Consider the following 18,611-nt stretch of genomic DNA (forward strand, 5'->3'; position numbering starts at 1 on the left):
ATCCTCATAAATCTCTCTACATAGAGCAATTAAAGGTAAAAAGTAATGGGCAAAGTCTGATAGGTATATAACTTAAAACTGAGGCAAAAGAAATATTACAACTTCTCATAACACTTCTAAAACCTTCACAGAAGAAAGTGTATACATACTATTGTGCAAAAGTACATCTCCTAAAATTCCTTTTGTTGAGAGGAACTACTAATGGTTACGGCATAACACAGCAAAACAAAGCTACAGTGGGAAAACAGTTATTGTCATTTCCTGCTGATAGTCAACATTCAGAATAAGGAAGAACAGAAAGTCTATTAATGAACAAATAAATTCCTACATGTTAATTTTAAAAAGCATTATCTATTTTGCTATTAAGTATAATTTCTCTACCAACAGAACATGATTCTCAGGAGCTGTAGAGCCTGGGATTCTACCCTATTCGCAAGTTAACAAGTTAGCCTGCCATGGTGTCAGGAATGCTGGCAAGGACAGGGTCCATAGACTTTGTTATTCACAGGAAAAACCATCGTCCCTACATCAGCATTTTCTTGGACTTGCTCCCTGAGAACCAGGTGACATCTGTACACACAGTGAGTTTTGTAACTGGAGAGGAACCTAAAGCTTAGAGAGCCCAAATATTTTACAATGGTCAATACATATGCCAGTCATTGGCTCTGCAGAGAATAGCTGCCTCTTTCTTACAAGCCTGTAAGCAAAGATAGTTTTTGATCTAGAAGAAAAGTGTCTCTCTATGCCTCTAATATGGAAACATCTAGCAGAGAAGGGAATAAATGTTCAAGAGGGATTAAGAAGCAGGAGCTTTCTGAATCCAGAGGCACATTATTAAATACTTAATAAGAAAATAATTCTCAGAATATAATATGAGAACTTTTTAAGAACAAGGGTATATATATATACGGTAAGTGGCTTGAAATTTTTGTTCTAATGGAAATGCAACTTATCAGCTGGCTAGAAGTAAGAGATGGAGATATTTGAAGTTTTTTTTTTTTTTTTTTTTTAAATAGGGCCCCACACAGAAGAGCACAGAAACACAAGGAGGCAAACACAAGGCCGGAGGGCCAAATCCGGCCCTCCACCTCATACTGTTAAGGAGTAGTTACATTTACACAGTCCTAAAATTTGGCCCTTTTGAAGGCAACCGTGAGGCTGATGCGGCCCCTGGTGAAACTGAGCATGGCACCCCTGATCTAGAAATACAGTTTCTAGAAATTTGAGTGATTGGCTTAATATTCTGAATTGTTAAGGAAACATAATGGTCTTAGCAAATGCAATAAATGTATTCTCCTCATTTGGCAGAGCAAACTAATTTTAAAAAGTGAACCAATTTAAGTAACTAAAGTATAGAAATAAGTAACCAAAGTCTAAACACAAGAACGGATTAGACTTTTTTAAGGACAGGAGACAATTTTGTCCTATTATTAGAGAATTTAGAAACTTCAAAATAAAAAGAAGGATACTATTAGCTTCTACCTTCTAGGGTGGCTGGCTATTACTCACCAACAGTCTTGGTGGAAGATAAAGACATTTAAACTACCTATTCAGTGCATTCCAAAGTCCAACACACCTATCAAGTACGCACCAAAAACCCAACACACCTACTGAATGTACACCAGAAACCCAACATACTTACAGCATGTACACCAAAAATGCACAGCAACACATAAACTCAGTGAAATTTGTGGAACTTATTTGAAGCTTTGGTTACAAAGAGACTTGCAGTATATTAAAAAAAATAAAATAGATTATAAATGCCTTGTTGTTACTATATATAACGAAAAAATTTTAAGTCTTTCGCTAGTTGATCTTTAAGTAATAGTACCTGGTTCATCTCCTTCTTTCTTTAAATCCTATCTTTCAGCATCTCTAATACTGCACTTCCTAGGTTTTCTCACTACTTTTCTGGTGACTCCACTTCCTTAAACTTCCTCTGGGCATTCACTGGAATTCTTCAGGGATCTGTCCTCTTCATTGTCTCTGCACAGTCTCCATGGTCTATGTCAATCGACTTCAATAGCTTTCAGAGATCACAAGAGTCAAATATCCGGGGACTAGTCGAGGAATGTAAATGAGTGAAGAGGTCCAGGTAAGGGCTGCACTAAACTGGAGGAGAACACATCAACACTGGGTAGCTGGCGCCCAGGTCTAGCCAATCATTGCCTGTCAGAATTTAGATGTAGTGTTGCCATCACTCCCAATTTTCAAGTAAATTCAATATAATATTTTTGTATAAAATCAGTAATTTGTAAAAGTTATCCACTATGTCTTTTTTAATGTAAATATTGCATGAGGCCAAGGAAACCGTTGTGCAGGCAGTCAGTCTGCAAACTCTCATAAATGTACTGTCAGTCCTAAAATCTCTACCCCTATTCTGCATTCTTTCTGCAGCATGAGGTTGGATATCCAACCTACTACTAGATCATCGCCACATGGATTTACCTGGGTACACAAAAGCAAACATATGCCAAACGAAACTTATCGATCTGGTTGCCAAATCTCTTCTTCCTGTTTTTCCTGTCTCAGTGATGGTACCCAGTTGTTCGAATCAGAAATTGAGGCATATTTAACTCCTTTCTTTAACCTCATATATTTTAAAAATCAAGTATGGTTCACTGTACCTTCATATCATTCACTTCTCTTATTTATAGAGACATTATTTTGTATATTAATTATATTCTATGTATTGATTATCATAAGTACACTATTATAAACTCCACCTAGCTTTCTACAGCAGCGTCCCACCTCTCTCTTACTTCTCTGGTAATTTATCAGTTTCTCCGGCGTGTGTGTGGAGGGGGAGAGTCACAGTCAGAGTACCCCAGACCCCAGGGGTGCACAAGCCCATCCTCTCCTGGATGAGAATACTGAAATTCTACTTTCATTTTTACTTAACTTTAAAAATGTACGTTATAATGTGTCCTTTATTTGCATCATATATGAGAATATACAGAGTCTGGTAAAAGTAAGGCTTGCTAACTATAGTTCGTAGGGTAATAATATGGGTGTAATAATTTATTGTTTTAATTTGAACATTTCACCTGAAATGCCATATGGTATACTTGAGTGTGATATTGTTATGTTACGGAATTACATGCTTATGATTTGTAATAAAAGATTTTATAATAAAAAAGGGGAGTTATTTATGCTAGACATTATATATTATCCATATAGTAGTACATATGTTATATATATGTATGGTGTGTGTATATATATACATATGCATACATGGTGTGTATACACACACATATACACATACATATATGCTTATGACATATAGTGACAAGATAAATATTCTAATCTACTCTAAATTATATTAGGCAGGAGAGTAAGAGAAAAAGACAACATTAATTAAGTAGTTAATAGCTGTGGGCCAACTCACTAAAGACTGTGCACGTTCCTGCACATATGTTGGAACTCTGAATCAACTTTGGTAATGACCACCAAATGCCACAGCGCCCTGAATATGCATGAACTTGTAGGACGGTAGGCTATGGTCAATCAAAAGCAGTAAGTATTTCTTATAGACTGTACCCCTATCATAAAACTGCCCCCACTTCACCTTTTTCCATTCTCCTTATCTGTAACCAATATAAATTTTTTCAAAACAACTTACACCTTTCTTCCCCCCCAAAATAACGTATAAAAGTGCCCATCAACTCCAAGACAAAAGACATGTTTGTCTTTTCTAGGTAGCCATGTTGCTGGTGATTCAGACTCCATGCCCCAAGACCTGGTCCTGTTTTGTGGCTTTAATAAAACCTTTCTTTTTAAAAAAGTCTTCAGCTGTGATTTTTTTTTATTATTTAATAATAGACAGATAGATCCTGATATGCAAAAAAACGTACTCAGCGATAAGTGATGTAACTGAATGGGTTTAGAAACCACCGCTCAGATTCATTATCCATACTTCAGCAAGGGTGACCCACTGAAAATGCAAGTGTGACCACCTTCCTACTTAAAACCATTGATGGGTCTCCATTTTCCTCAGACCTTCAAAGAACAAAGTTTCAAAAATGCAACTATGCATACAAATAAACAAAGTTCAAAGGGACAAAAATGGACAAATCTTTCAGAGCACAGTCCAAAAAAGAGAATAATAACTTCAATTATTTTAGTTCTTGAAGCAGAAAAAACCTATAATGGATTCCATGTTCACCAAGGAATGTAGGTGAGTAGCACTGAGAATAGCATTAATCACTGCAAACTTTAAAAACCATCACTCTGGTTACAGATCTTAGCTAATTGTGTCCACTCTTCTAAACATGCTCTTGGCCCTGATAAAATCAGGTTTTAAGAAGGAGACCCGGAACTTAAGTCATGGTGATTTACGAGGGTAAATGACATTTATTGAGGGGTTCCAAGAGGAGAGAAGGGAAAAAGAGGGGTTAACAAATGAATGGCAATTGGTAACCCAGAAGTTACTTTGCAGCTTTCTCTATGGCAGACGCCATAACACTTCAGTCCCAATGACCGTGTTCGCCCTGCACGACGGCTAGACCCTGCATGGACAAACGCGTTGCCCATGCACACTACCAGCTCCCGCATGGGACCTGAGTGGTCCTCTGACCACTCTAGTGAGTAAGTGGGTTACTATCAGTGACATTCTTTAGACACTTTTCTAAAGGAACAAAAGTGATCTTAAGTATTTATCATTTTCAATATACTGTCTTCATCAAATACATACTACTTAAAAGACAAAATTATAATTTGGCATCTTATTTGCTTTTATATCTAGGATCTTGTTACAACAACTTGTAACTTTATTTTCCTTATTAATATAAAGAAAATTTGATTAAAAAACAGACAATAATATTTGACTAAATAGAAATATTGAATCCTCAAGTTCTATTTCAGTGTTTTTCTTTCTCTCTAGAGATCCTGAAGCACAGTTTCCTTGTAAAAACCTTTAATTTCAGTTGTGCAACCCTTCCTTTAAATCAAGTATGACTAACTTGTCTCTTCTTTAAGGAGAGGGAAAACTGATCTAGGTAATATGCTAGAAAAACAACTATCTCACTCACTGGAAAGGTAAAGTAACCATTGTCCTTTGTCTCTTATTAAAAGTGAAAGGAAAATACAGGAAACCAAAGGAGGTCCATACCACTTCCCCAGGAAATCAAAGGTAGAGGTAATAAACTGAGCTTTAAATAGACGATTTTTTCCCCAGAGTAAGCAGGACAGTTTCTTAGGTTCTACCCTACTTTTATATAGGGCTACATACAACTTTAGAAAACTTTTACTTATTTTAGCTTTTGCTTTTAGACTTCTAGGGACTACAGAATCTCCCTTACACAAAGTTGAAATATTAAATACATTATTTGTAGAATTAATATAAATCAATACACTCACTTTGAGCAAGATTAAAGGTTTAAATTGGTTCATTATCCCACAACATAAAGTACTGACTTGTGCCAGACACTATTCTATGTGTGTTGTAGGCTTTTGCTCTTTTAACCTTCACAGCAACCCTAGATAGTAGCTATTATTGTTATTATCACCCACATTTTACAAGTGAATAAACTGATGCAAGGAGAAACCAGGCTGCTTGCCCAAAGTCACAGAGCTGGTAAACGCACTGCAGTCGGAGCCCAAGCACAGGTGGCCTCCAGGCCTGCTGTCACTCAAGCAAACCAGGTCTGTTCCTCTCTAACTCCTGTGTGCACACACTCACACATACTCCTCCATGCCTCACCTCATTTGAATAAAATGAATAACACTTTCCCAAAGTCAAAATATGGCACACTGTGTTGCGCTACTGCAGGAAATGCAAAGGTGAATAAATAAGGCTGGTTTCATGGTGCTTATCATCTAACAGGAAATAAGATTACTAGACAAATAATCTTAATAGAACAATGAAAATAAGTAATGTCAGGGGCTAAGGGAGAGCTTAGAAAAGTTTAAGAAGAGATCTAGTAATAACAACAGGGAGAGAATCTATAGTGAGGTGAACGCTAGAGGTAAGTAATAGTGACTGAAAAATAAAAATGATTAAAATAAAGATAATTTTTAAAGATTAGTAATAACTATGATGCCAGAGACTATAAAATAAAAACCTTCAAGTGGAAGGAGTGATATGACCAAAGACATAGACAGGAAAGAGCCAAATAATCCATTTCACTGGAGAACAGGAATAAAGAAAGGAAGACAGAACTTTAATGCCAGAATATGCCATGAACTCAGCCAAAAATTACTGCTGTGTATAAATGACCATTAAATGGTTATTTAATGACCATTTAAAGGATTAAACATTATGTTGAAAATAGGGTTAGCTTGTATGAAGGCAATGATCACAGAGTTCAATATATAACTCTAATAAATATATGTTTTCACTAAATTATTAATAAACTAAATTAATAAATTTATATATAATAAACTCATTGAAAATATTGAGGAGAACCTATTCAGTTATTCATATAGTCTGCTACCATTTATAGTACCCACACGTACCAGGAAGTGTGCCTGGCTCTGAGAAACACAAATCAGGAAGGCACGGTCCCTGCCTTCAAGGCGCCTTCCTAGTCTATTGGGAAATGTGCACATATCAGCAGTTCACTGCAATCTAGTGTGACAGATGACAGCAGGGGTGTCTGTCATAGCTTAGGGTCATCAAGAAAGCTTCCAAAGTGGTAACACCAGGTAGGGAAAGGAAAGTGGGCTTCCCACTCAGAGGATTCAGGTGAGGGGGTGGTAGGGGGTGCACATTAGGAAATAAGTACAGCATGCTGAACAGTTTGTTTCTTTGAGGATGAACTGAGTACAAAAAGATTAAGCTGGAAAAAACAGTTCCTAAAGCTTGTCATGTTGATGGGATTTTAGACTTTAACCCACAATCAATAAGGATTCAGAGAAGGACTTCAAAAAAAATTAGAAGGCTTAGGTCTATTTTTTAGAGAGGTCACTGGTCTCATTAAGGAAAACAACTGAGTAGGTTGTTACTGAAGGGAGGGAGACAGACAGATCAGAAATTCAAGAAAGAATCTGAATTTGAAAGTGAAGAACAGAACTTGAAGCAAAGATGAGGAAAAGAGGATACATAAGAAGATTCAGGAGCTGGAATCCAAGGTTCTTACTGAATTATTACTTGTTTGGAAATGCATCTCTATATCTCCTCAATGTCAAGAAGTACTTAAGCACTTAAGTACCTGCTTAGAAAAATGACTATCAACCAGAGTCTGATAGATACGATAATGCGTCTCTAACAGCAAGTAACACATTTTTTGAGCCTAGTGCTTACAGTCTCTAGATTACAAATTACTAACCCAGGGTGTCAATATTCAGTTTGGTATTGGCTTCATTTTCAGAATTTACTTACACATATTTATTCAATAATGTCACTTCTCTTTTCTTACATATTTTTACTATCTCCTAGTCAACAGACTAAGAAAGCAAAAGCAGGACTCAACTATTAAAACAGTGCATTTGCATAAAACTCTAACAGAGAACTTCCCAACCAGCTGAGCCTGACACAGATGTGTCACTTAGCCCCTCGGGACTCCCACCAGGCCCTCCCTGCACAGCTGAGCTGGGGCGCTGCCATGACTTCATAAGGGCTGAGAAGCAGAGAAATTAAGCATTAGGCATATGACACCTAGAGACTTTATGCCTTCTGCTTGTGTTTATAAGGTCTGAATCCTAAAGTTGTCTTTATAAGTTTTACAATGTCCTTTGAAAAATAGATTTTTCCCAATTTTAATTCAATCTTAAAATTTTGTTTTTATTGAGTTCCTTTTGGTAAAGAAAAAAAAAGCCACAATACTTCTTAAGCTAAAAGCTGCTGTATAAAAGTTTTAATCTGTTTGGCTGATTTTAGAACTAACCTCTCAATGGTCCTGTTTATAGCAAAAAATACTGCTTTATGTTCAAAGGCATTGGTTAGGTCAAATAAAAGCACTCTTCCTGGCTGATGTGGCTAAGGGGATTGAGTGCTGGCCTGAGAATCAAAGAGTCACTGGTTTGATTCCCAGTCAGAGCACATACCTTGCAGGCCAGGTCCCCAGTAGGGGGTGTGCGACAGGCAACCACACATTGATGTTTCTTTCCCTCTATTTCTCCCTCCCTTCCCCTCTGTCTAAAAAATAAATGAATAAAATCTTTTTAAAAAATTTCTCACATGACCTCAATGGGTAGCTAGGTAAATGACAGGAATGCTTCCATGTAAGAACTAAGTTATGTGAAAATACAAACTAGTATTAGTGCATAAAGAAGACAAAAGAATTCAACCTTTTGAAAGACTCTATCATTTATGTATCTGTTCACTCGTTCAATGAAATACTGTGGAACAATAAGCTGAAAATCCAGAGAGAACATAAAGATGGTTCCTCCAAAGATCTTTTAAAAGAATCATTAATTTTGATGACTACAGAAATATGTCCACGTTCCAGAAGAAGCTTTAAATTTGGCTCTCATCCCAAATGTAAAAATGTTAAAGAAAAATTAAGTAGCTTTTTAAAGTAAGTGAAGACAGCAGACATAAGTACAAGGCTTTGGGAGGCAGAGAAAGTATTTCGTCGGTATTTTAAGAATCCTGTTTGATTTAGTAGTGATTTCACTCATGTAGCAGTTGAACAGAAATTTCAGCTCCCTGATGTCTATGACTATAAATAAAGGGAAGTAAAAATGTCTCAAGTGCATAATTCTCTGTGGCTTAAGGTGCCAGCAAAACAAATGCCTCTCTTGAAAAAAGTGTGAGCAATCTCTCCATTTTTTATTGACCTTTTGAAAAGCAAACAATTTCATGACTCACTGAAGTTTTCAGTTTTCACAAAGAAATACCACAAACAATTTATCCTATAGATTTTCTTATAATTTCGAGATAAAGTTTATTTTAAAGGTTACCAACTGTTTGCATCAGGTTCACAGTGTTAATGCATGAATTATAATTTCAAGAAACCCTCAGCTTTTTCTCCCAGAACTCAGCAATGACTTTCTCCTTTCTACTATTCACAAAATTTTAATTAATATACTTTTGGCTCAGAGGAGGATGAACCTTTTTTATTTAAATTTCTCATTTGTGACTGGATATCAGAACATTGTAAATAGCTAGATTTCTGGAATACAGAATGTCCTTATTAATGGCAATAATGACATTTCCTCCTTTAGTGTCCAAAAATAATGCAGAAATACTTTTATTTAAGTAGGAAAAAGACTTAACATTTTCAAACCCAAAACATTATGTATGTAGTAAAATATGTAATGCTATGTAAGCATATTTTAATCATGGTGGTAACTCTAGATAAACATAGTAGTTCCTAAAGAAAGAAAAAAGTTATAGTCAATTCACCAGCATATGAGGACTAAGACCACCAAAAGTGTATACCAACATTTTATATATATATAAACTATACCAACATTTTATATATATATATGTACACCAGGGCATAAATATATATATATATTTAGAGAGAGAAACAAACAGATGGACTTTAAACTACAGGATGAGAACCATAATCTAGGCGTAAACAATCTCTCTTCCTCCTTAACACTCAGCTGCAGTTCTGCCTACGTGTAAGGACATTCTGATGTGCACTCTCATCAAAGAGACCCTTAAAATGTTACTGAAGAAACCATGAGCCTCCTGATGTTCAGTTCTTGGTCATCTTACTGAGGGATTCCCAACAAAATTTTTAAAGTTTTTTTTAAAGATTTTATTTATTTATCTTTAGAGGAAAAGGGAAGGAGAGAGGGAGAGTAATATCAATGTATGGTTGCCCCTTGTGCGTCCCCTACTGGGAACTGGCCTGCAACCCAGGCATGTGTCCTGACTGGGAATCCAACCATGATCTCCTGGTTCACAGGCCCGTGCTCAATCCACTGAGCTATACCAGCCAGGGCATTAAAGTTTTATAAGTTTTAAATTATGCTGGCTTCAAACATTCACCTTCTATTATTTAGCAAGCTCACTTGAGTCTGAGTATAAAATACCTAAAAAAATTTTTACCCAGCTATTTTGTGATATAATGCAACTTTGTGTTGATATTATCCTCATTTCTGTATCTTGCTTACACAGTGCTTGCTGTGCAATGATACAAACAAAGCCTGAATCGGGATTCTAAATGCCTCTTCCCACTCTACTTTCAGACCTTAACCAAGCTCAGGCACCATCTCCTTCAGAAAGCAGTCCCTGATTCCTGAAACCATGAAGCAACTGATCCCCTCTGAGCAACGTATTTATGCCACCTTTAAAGTATCTATGCCCTTTTGACTCTTATTTTGTACACATCTTGTATGTTTACTGTATTATAAAAAGTTTCAAGCATCTCATGTAAAAGAAACTCTATCTTATACAATCCTGCTGCTTAGAACAAATTAAGAATGAATTAATCGTTGTTAATCAAAATTAATTAATGATTAATCAATGAATAATCATTAAATAAATAAATGCTGTATAACTGACATTTACTCTGGAATCACATAAAACTATTCAGTTATTAAGGTATACTTTTGGTGGCTAACCAGAAAAAACTAGCAATCAAAACACTTATCCAAAATATTCAAGTACATTCCCAAACTCCTAAATCCACCCTACAAAAGTGGAAACAGGACTAGGTCATTCTGCAAACATGGTTCCAAACTATAAAATGACTTTTTACTTACTTGTCTCCAAAAAACTTCCTCCAGAATTCAGCAGCATCTGCTTTCGTAATACGAAAGTTATCTCCCTGAAACTGCCCGTTGGGAAAGATTGCTTTGATTTCTGCCAGCATGTGACTGAAGATAAGGGACAGTTTTGTGAGATTTCGCCTGTAGACACAAGGGAGTAAAGAAAAGAAAAATAAATAAATGTTTTAAAGGTACCATATATTATAAAAATAAAATTATATATAGTATCAGCCTAGGTATTGGTGGTTGATTACAAATGTCTCATTATGACCCTAAAAATAATGTTCATAAAAAGGCTGAATACTTAAATTCCTAACAAGCCTTTCACTTATTATTAATCCAATTTAAAATAAACAGGAACAAGATTAATTAATTGCATTTAATGGGAGAGATAAGACAGTAAAAAAAGTAACCGAATATAAATGCTGAATACAAAATATAGAGTAGCTATTTCAACACGTAAGGAAAGATTTGTCATGAGAGGAGAATCCAGGAAGTTAAGACATTATTTGACAGACGTGAGACTTAGATTAGAAGGGGAGAGCAGAAAGAGAAGGTGGTACTTTGGAGATTAGGGACAACATGTACAAAAGCATAGAGGTATGGAATAAAACTATTTGTAGACTATCTAAATTTAGCATGGCTAGAGAAGAACTGAGGATGGCTGGAGGAAATGGCATGAGATGGGATAAAAAAGTTTGGTTGGAACATGACATACAGGGCATATGAAATAATGAAAAAAATTGCAAATACACTTTCCACTTCTATGAAAAAAATCCGAACCTCTGATGATGGGGTTCAGGTACATGTATATTTTAGAAGCTTCTTGAGCAATTCTAATGTATTCCCGTTGTTGAGAGCTCCTGCTGTAAGGAATGAATAGGGAGCCAAAACAAACTAGACTAAGGACATGATCAAATCTGTTTTAGATATAAAATGTTTTGACAGTATGAAAAAATGGCTTGGAATTTTAAAAAATGCCAGTTGAGGCATCTGAAGGGTAGGGGTGGGGGCTGCAGTAATTACTTTAAGACTGAAAGTAAATATAGAGGAAAATTAATAGAGAAAGCCATCAAATCTGGACTATATGTAAAACCCTACAATGTTTCAACATGACTTTGACATTGAAAGTTTTGGTTCTTTTTCCTCATTGTTGCTCTTGTACCTAATGCTTAATGATTCTCAAATAACAGGCCAAAAAAAACATGTTAGGTACCAAACAGATCATATAACATACATATGTCGATAAAGTCAATGGATTTTACTCTTTCTAAAACACAAAAAAAAGTCCCTATAACTTCTTATATAGTATGAATAGAAAATAAATGAATATACTAGTTACAACAAGTGGAAAAAGAAAGACTGAAAAGCAGCACTCAAGAACAAAGTAAACTACATCTCAATAAATTCATCTCTATTGGAAAACCAAATACATCCCAATTTCCGTAACCTTTATGTCTATGAGATTTACGGAAAAGAAGGGTTAGAACTTAGTCCTTGTTTTTGTGCTTGGCTGGCAGCAATAAACAATTTGCAAAATCATTTTCATTATGCATAATGTTCCATCATTTGCTTAGATTCAGCGACACTTCCGTCCAACTCAGACTACTCAAATGTAAAACTTCTTTAATTAGTTGAATCTTTCATCTTCTCATTTATGTCAACACATCCACATTGAGATGATGGGATATATAAGAAATTCAAGTCTTAGGACATGAAAAGTAAACTGCTGAACTACATTAAAGGAAAGAATTGTGACCAACATAAACTGCAAATGACTTTTGAAATTTGAGTTTAAGGAAAAGAATAAAGTCATTTCAGAAAATCTGCACCAAATTTATTTCTATAATTAGGCCAAGGGTTAATTTTCTACTGAACTTCTAATTGACAAATACAGAAGAAAAAAAGAGAAAGAAAGATGGTTATAATTAGGTGAACCAACTGTTCCATATTTTCTGAATTGGTTGCTTTTTGTCCTCGCTTCTTTGTTCTTTAATCATAACCAAATGTTTTCCGTTTTTTTATTTGTTAAGATCTAAAGTTTGAAGCACAATGCCAATAATTATCCATTTTGGCTATTTGATCCACTGGCTATGTAGACACTAAACCTTTAAAAAAAGTAACATTGTGTCTTTATACAATCCAGAAACTCTAGTAATCACTAATACCTATATATCCAATCATTGTGTAATTATAAAATATGTGTATAGTTCAATTTCCTTATTCTTGCAAGTTATTTATCACATTTTACTTTTTGTATATGAAGGCAATGAAAGTGAACATTGCTCCCCGGCTGGTGTAGCTCAGTGGATTTAGTGCCGGCCTATGAATCAAAGGGTCACAGGTTTGAGTCCCAGTCAGGGCACATGCCTGGGTTGCGCGCCAGGTTCCCCAGTGTGGGACACACAAGAGGAAAGCACACATTGATGTTTCTCTCCCTCTATTTCTCCCTTCTTTCCCCTCTGTCTAAAAATAAGTAAAATCTTTAAAAAAAATAAAAGAAAATGAACTTTGCAGTAACTTTAAGCTGTTAAAACATACAATTGTGAATGCAAAGCTTTTGTGTTACCTTATTTTTCACATATATCAGACTATATTTCTTTTATATCTAATTTTTAAATACACATGTATACCATACACATGTAAATAATCATTTTGGAAATGATTTAAAAGACTGATTTATAGCTTGCAATCAATACCAGGATATGAAAAAAACCTGACAGATAAGTCTACCACCTAATGTCATTTCAATTTATTATCAAGACAAATAGCTTTTCTTTTTTATGTAAGTGTAGGTTTCTTTTTGTTTGTTTGTTTACTGTATTTTATTACACATTATGTGCTTTCTTTAATTCCCCACCTTTCTCTGCACTCGTAGATATCCATTTAAAAAAATAACCTCTAGTTTTGAAAGTGAATTCCAAGAATACAGTCGTCTCAAACCAGGGGAAAGAAGGGCAACAGCTATACATCTTCTTTGTAACTGAACTGCTTTTTTTTATTATAAAACTTTTCCACACGTGGCTAATTCTCCCTTGATTCCCTCTCATCATAAGACCAGTAATAATGACTGCTTAATACATATTTGATGCTTACTAATTAAGAATGTTTCCATCACTAAAGTTCCCTACCCCAAAATGATGAAAAGAATAAAATCTGTCTACAAAGACTCAATAATTTTATAATTATAAATTTAATTTTACAAGGAATTGTGTAATACTCTCATTTCCAGTATAAGAACCCTTGATTGTGACTAATTACTAACTCATATTTCCCATTAACCATCACAAGCTAAGCCCTTTTTTAAAATTTGTTGTGTGCGATTTTGTTTATAAGAAATAATTATGAAATAAAAGTATTTTGATATACCAGGTAATCAAAAATAGCTTCTAGATGTAAATACTTGGTAAACCAGCAGAGATGGTAATATTACATCTCTACTTGAATTAGAGGAAAGGAAGAAAAAAGGAGTAAAAATAGAGAGGAGGAAGAATAGAAGGAAAGCTAGCTATTAAAAAAAAAGTGTGAGTAATGTATAAGCAATGTCAAGAGTATCACCTAAAGAGCAAACAAAGTATCTCATTCTCGCTTCAATCACCTAACACTGTATTTCTTTAAAATAATGTGAATCAATTTTAACAAAAGTCAAGTTACATTATTGCACAGAATATATAGTTGAACCAGAGCAAATGAGCATGACTATTGAAATGACAGAGCTTCACTGTTCATAAATAAGTCTTTGAAGCTTAAAGTGGCTAGAGCCAAACTTCATAAGAAGACTGAAGGTGCGCTAGTTTTGATATAGAATGACATAATCCTACTCTTAATAAATCTATCACATAACGTGGGACAAAAAGGCACAAACAGATTATTATGATACAATACAGTGGGGGCAATGCAACAACTATAGACATCTCCATGTGATAAATTAAGTCTGAAAATAAAAAATAAATCAAGATTCGATTAGTAGCTTCCACTAAAACATGAGGGGGGCACAACAATGCAATCTAATTAAATTGAATGCAATTTTTGCATTTTCTCCATTCAAAGAAAAACAGTTGCAAATAATAAATCAAAGAAAAATAAAAAATTTTAAATGCTGTATTAGTGAAAAACTTTCAATGACACTTTATATCAGTGAGGTCCAAAGTTTGTGAGATATACTACTTTGGAGAGAAAAAGGGGGAGACCATTTGTTAATTTAAAAATATTTATAATTCAACTCTCATATTTAGAAGTTAGAATGTGTTCTTCTTAATCTTTACAAAGTCAAACAAATTCAACATATAAAGAAAGGCAAGACCATAAAGAATACAAACAGTGGTATTTTTCTCACCAAAGTGAGACATTCAGCTAAAGAGCAATTTCCATTCACTGAATTTCTGACATAGTGGCCTCCAAGATAGTTAAACAGTTACTTCACACTGTTTTTGACCTTGGGAACCTTATAGTTCCTATGAATTTGAGGAGACTGGGTTGATACAAGCCTTGCCTTTCATTTCTCCCTCTTGGGAATAAACTACTATTAAGATGGATTCTGAAAGTCTTAAATAAAGGTGGATCTTACCCATTCCCCTGCTTAAATGCTTTTAAGTTTTCAATACCTCTTAGGGAAATATGAAGCACATCTTAAAAGTCCAAAAATCAACAAAGACTCAGAGTCTACACCAAGCCATAAGAGAAGTCCCGCGTGAATGCAGAAAAGATCTAACCTAAGATGCAGGCAGAATAATTTTCCACATTGCCCCATGTGACCTCATAGAAATTAAATGGCTTTCTTAAAAAGGAATTTGGCAAAGTATGTCAGTCAAAAAACTTCACTGAAACAGGTAACCAGAGAAGGTGCTTTTCCTTTGTCCAAGGAAACATAATGCACCACTGACATGGCTAGGCAGGGGAGAGCTGACCCCTCACCCCTCTGTAGGACGGTTACTCCAGAACATGCCGCCAACAAAGGTCTATGAAGAGCAAGAGGCTATCCTTCAAAAGAAGATATTTCTTTCTACAACAATTTACAAATGCCTTTCTTAAACACGGCTCAACCACAAAACATGCCTATGATGTTCAACTGTAGTATCCTTTGACAAGTTCTCAGAAGATACTCAAGAGAGATTCTGCTCTAATTTATCAACTATCCTAAATTAAGGAGTTTGGCCTTGAAGTCTGATAGTGTTTGGTTCACATCTTTACTCTGCTGGTAGTCTTGAATAAGCTACTTAGCCTGTCTCCCTAAATCAGTTTCCTCAACTGTAAAAGTTTTCAATAAAAATGCTTGTCTCACAGAGTTGTTGTGAGAAGTCATGTAAGTAAAGTCTAACACATTTACTTTTAAACTCTCGACAAATCACTTACCATTATTATTAATTTTACCTACTTCTTCTGTTCAAAAGTATAAATATTTATCATAGTAATCTTCCTTCTTTTTCTCATATAATACTATTGTCTATTACACTGAAAGTTATCTTAATAAGGCAAAATCATCAGCCTCCCCTTATTAAAATCATCAGTTGCTATGGTGGCCTTTCATAATTCTATAATGGACAGGTATCTGACTCACCCATTTAGTCAGTTATTCTGCAAATCCTGATTGTCTATTACATACCAGGTGTGATTTAAGGACTGATGATACAAAGATGAAATGACACAATCCTACTCTTAATAAATTTAAAAGGCTTAGCGATCTCCCACGGTATAAAAAATTGTGAGAATAGAGCTGAGACAGAACCAGAACAAACATGGTCATCTATAGGTTCTGCAGTGACGTAGTTCTGAGCGGAATGTGGCGCTGCATTCTGGTAGGCGGAGTGGTGGATCAGGCTACAAATTAGATGTGGCTGAGTGGGGCCATGGGGATTTTAAAATCTCTGATTGTGATAGTAGTTTGCAGGCAGGAAAGGACTATATACAGTAAATCTTACCTCAACATACTCAATAAACCTTCCCAGATAGGATTTAAAATGCCAGTTATTTTAACTTTGTGGCAATGCCAAAACAGGATTAACAACATCCCTTTGATAATTTCAACAGTTTTATATGAAAAATTTATAATGATATGACTGCTTGTACTTTCGTCTGGTTTAAAAGCTTAACAATATCTAATTCAATCAAGAAAATTCTTTTGTCTTTGAAAAATCTGTAACAGGTATCCCTTTGTAAACTAAATTTTTAAAGTGCAGACCAGTCTACTACTTGGAAAAAAAAACTCACCTCTATACTTCTTTTTATTAAGATAAAATACAGTAACAGTTCTGTGAACTAAGCAAAAAGTCTCCATTGCTATGAAACTCATACAGAAGTAACCAGAATATAGTAGAACTTTGTTTTCTTTTTCTTTTGAAACATTAGAAGTTCAAACTATACTCTTATGACCTAGGGTAATTTGATAAAAAGAAATGTCTCACCAACAAAGAAAATAACCTTGACCTGGCAACAATAATTTTATTTTAAAAACTAGATTCACTTTTCCTCTTCGCAAGTCCCAATATCATATTTCACACTTCAAAGACGGCTTCTGTTCATGTGTTTGTTATTACTCAGTGAAATATATTTTAAAATTCTCCTAACATGTTTTCTTCAATGATTTCCACTTTCTACCTTTCTGCCACTTCTCATGCCATCTCTCTGTGCTCCCCTCAAGCTGTGTGACTGGTCTGCCTTTCCCGACCCACACTTTAGGTTATTCCGTCTCTGCCCCCTCCCTGCCTCCTCTCCGATACAAAGTTCCGCGCCTCAGCCTATTTAACTTTCATTTGCACCAGCTCTAGGTCGAGGTACTCCTGTGGGATCCTTTCCATCCCCCTCCCAGAGATGCCACCTGTCAGGCTCTTTCTTACCTGTCGCATCACTCCGGCCACGGCACACAGGTTTCTCTGAAGAGCACCACGGTTCCCTTATACAAGTATCACATTAAACTTCTATCAGAGCAAAAGTCTCAGCTGGAGGAGAAAAAGCCTTATTTTCCCCTCTAACACATAAGGACTATAGTTCTCACACACAGTAGATAGCCAACAAATGCTAATTTGAAGGACAATGAAAATATTTAAAGAACTATAAATAAGAAAGGATTTCCTTTAACAAGAGCTATATAAATAGACAATTAAAAATCTGGGGCTTGATTCTAAATTACAAAAAACAATGTCATATGAGTGGTGAGATCTTTTCTTTTCTTTCCCTATCTTTTTGTAAATTTTCTTTGTGAAAGGCAAAATACAGCACCAGCAAACAAAAGGAAATTAATGCTATGGTCCTCATGAGCAGTTTCCAGAAACTCAAGTGAACTGAGCAAATTTGTCATAGTTCTCCGGGAAGCATAACATAGTTTTCCACCACACTATCTGTTCCCGGAGAGCTACTTCCTCCTTGTGGCTTTGGAAATTTTCCTTATTGATACATTTGCCCTACTTCACCCCTGCTCTCTGAGAGGAGAGGAAGTAAAAGACAAAGGAACCACAGGATGAGGAAAGAGATGGCTCATCTCTCTGGTGCCAGTGTTGCATGTTACTAACAGAAGAAAACTAAAATCATGAGATCTAGTCCATTCATTCATTCCCCTGGACTTAAAATCATCTTTATTTATATGATTGGAGCAAATGTAAAAATGAAAGCAAACACAATTTTGCCAAGCAATTCTCATTCATTTTTGATATAATCTGATATGAATACAACATCATAATGTTTTGCATGTGCGTGTGTGCATGCACAGGAGGCACCATGAAAGTGTGAAGTGAGAAAAGGAGGATAACAAATAGTATGTCAGTATCCTCTTAGTTCTTTAAAAAAAAAAACTTACTACCAAATTATAGATAAGAAGAAAAAATATATGGGCTATAAAAAATACAAACAGTAGTAATCTCTATTACTAGTTTACAAATAATTTTTCTCTTCACTTTTTTCTTTGAATTTTCCTATTTTCAACGAGAAACAAAAACATCATTAAAAGCCATTATATTGATTTTCCAATAAGCAAGCCTACAATGTGTCCGTGGGACACCAAATAGGTTTCC

At 35.2% G+C, this 18,611-nt stretch overlaps 1 protein-coding gene across 8 annotated transcripts in view; it reads right to left on the minus strand.

The window, feature by feature from the left end:
* Nucleotides 1-18,611, minus strand: part of CBLB (Cbl proto-oncogene B) — a 213,034-nt gene that overhangs the window by 115,041 nt on the left and 79,382 nt on the right. For all 8 annotated transcript variants that reach the window (XM_053663173.1, XM_037157012.2, XM_037157011.2 and 5 more), the window contains exon 4: nt 10,603-10,749. In XM_053663173.1, coding sequence (XP_053519148.1) covers nt 10,603-10,749 — 147 coding nt within the window. The remainder of the gene's footprint in view (nt 1-10,602; nt 10,750-18,611) is intronic.

This window comes from Artibeus jamaicensis, unplaced genomic scaffold (genome assembly GCF_021234435.1).
Source record: "Artibeus jamaicensis isolate MK-2021 breed Jamaican fruit bat unplaced genomic scaffold, CSHL_Jam_final contig_3126, whole genome shotgun sequence".
Lineage (NCBI taxonomy): Eukaryota > Metazoa > Chordata > Mammalia > Chiroptera > Phyllostomidae > Artibeus > Artibeus jamaicensis.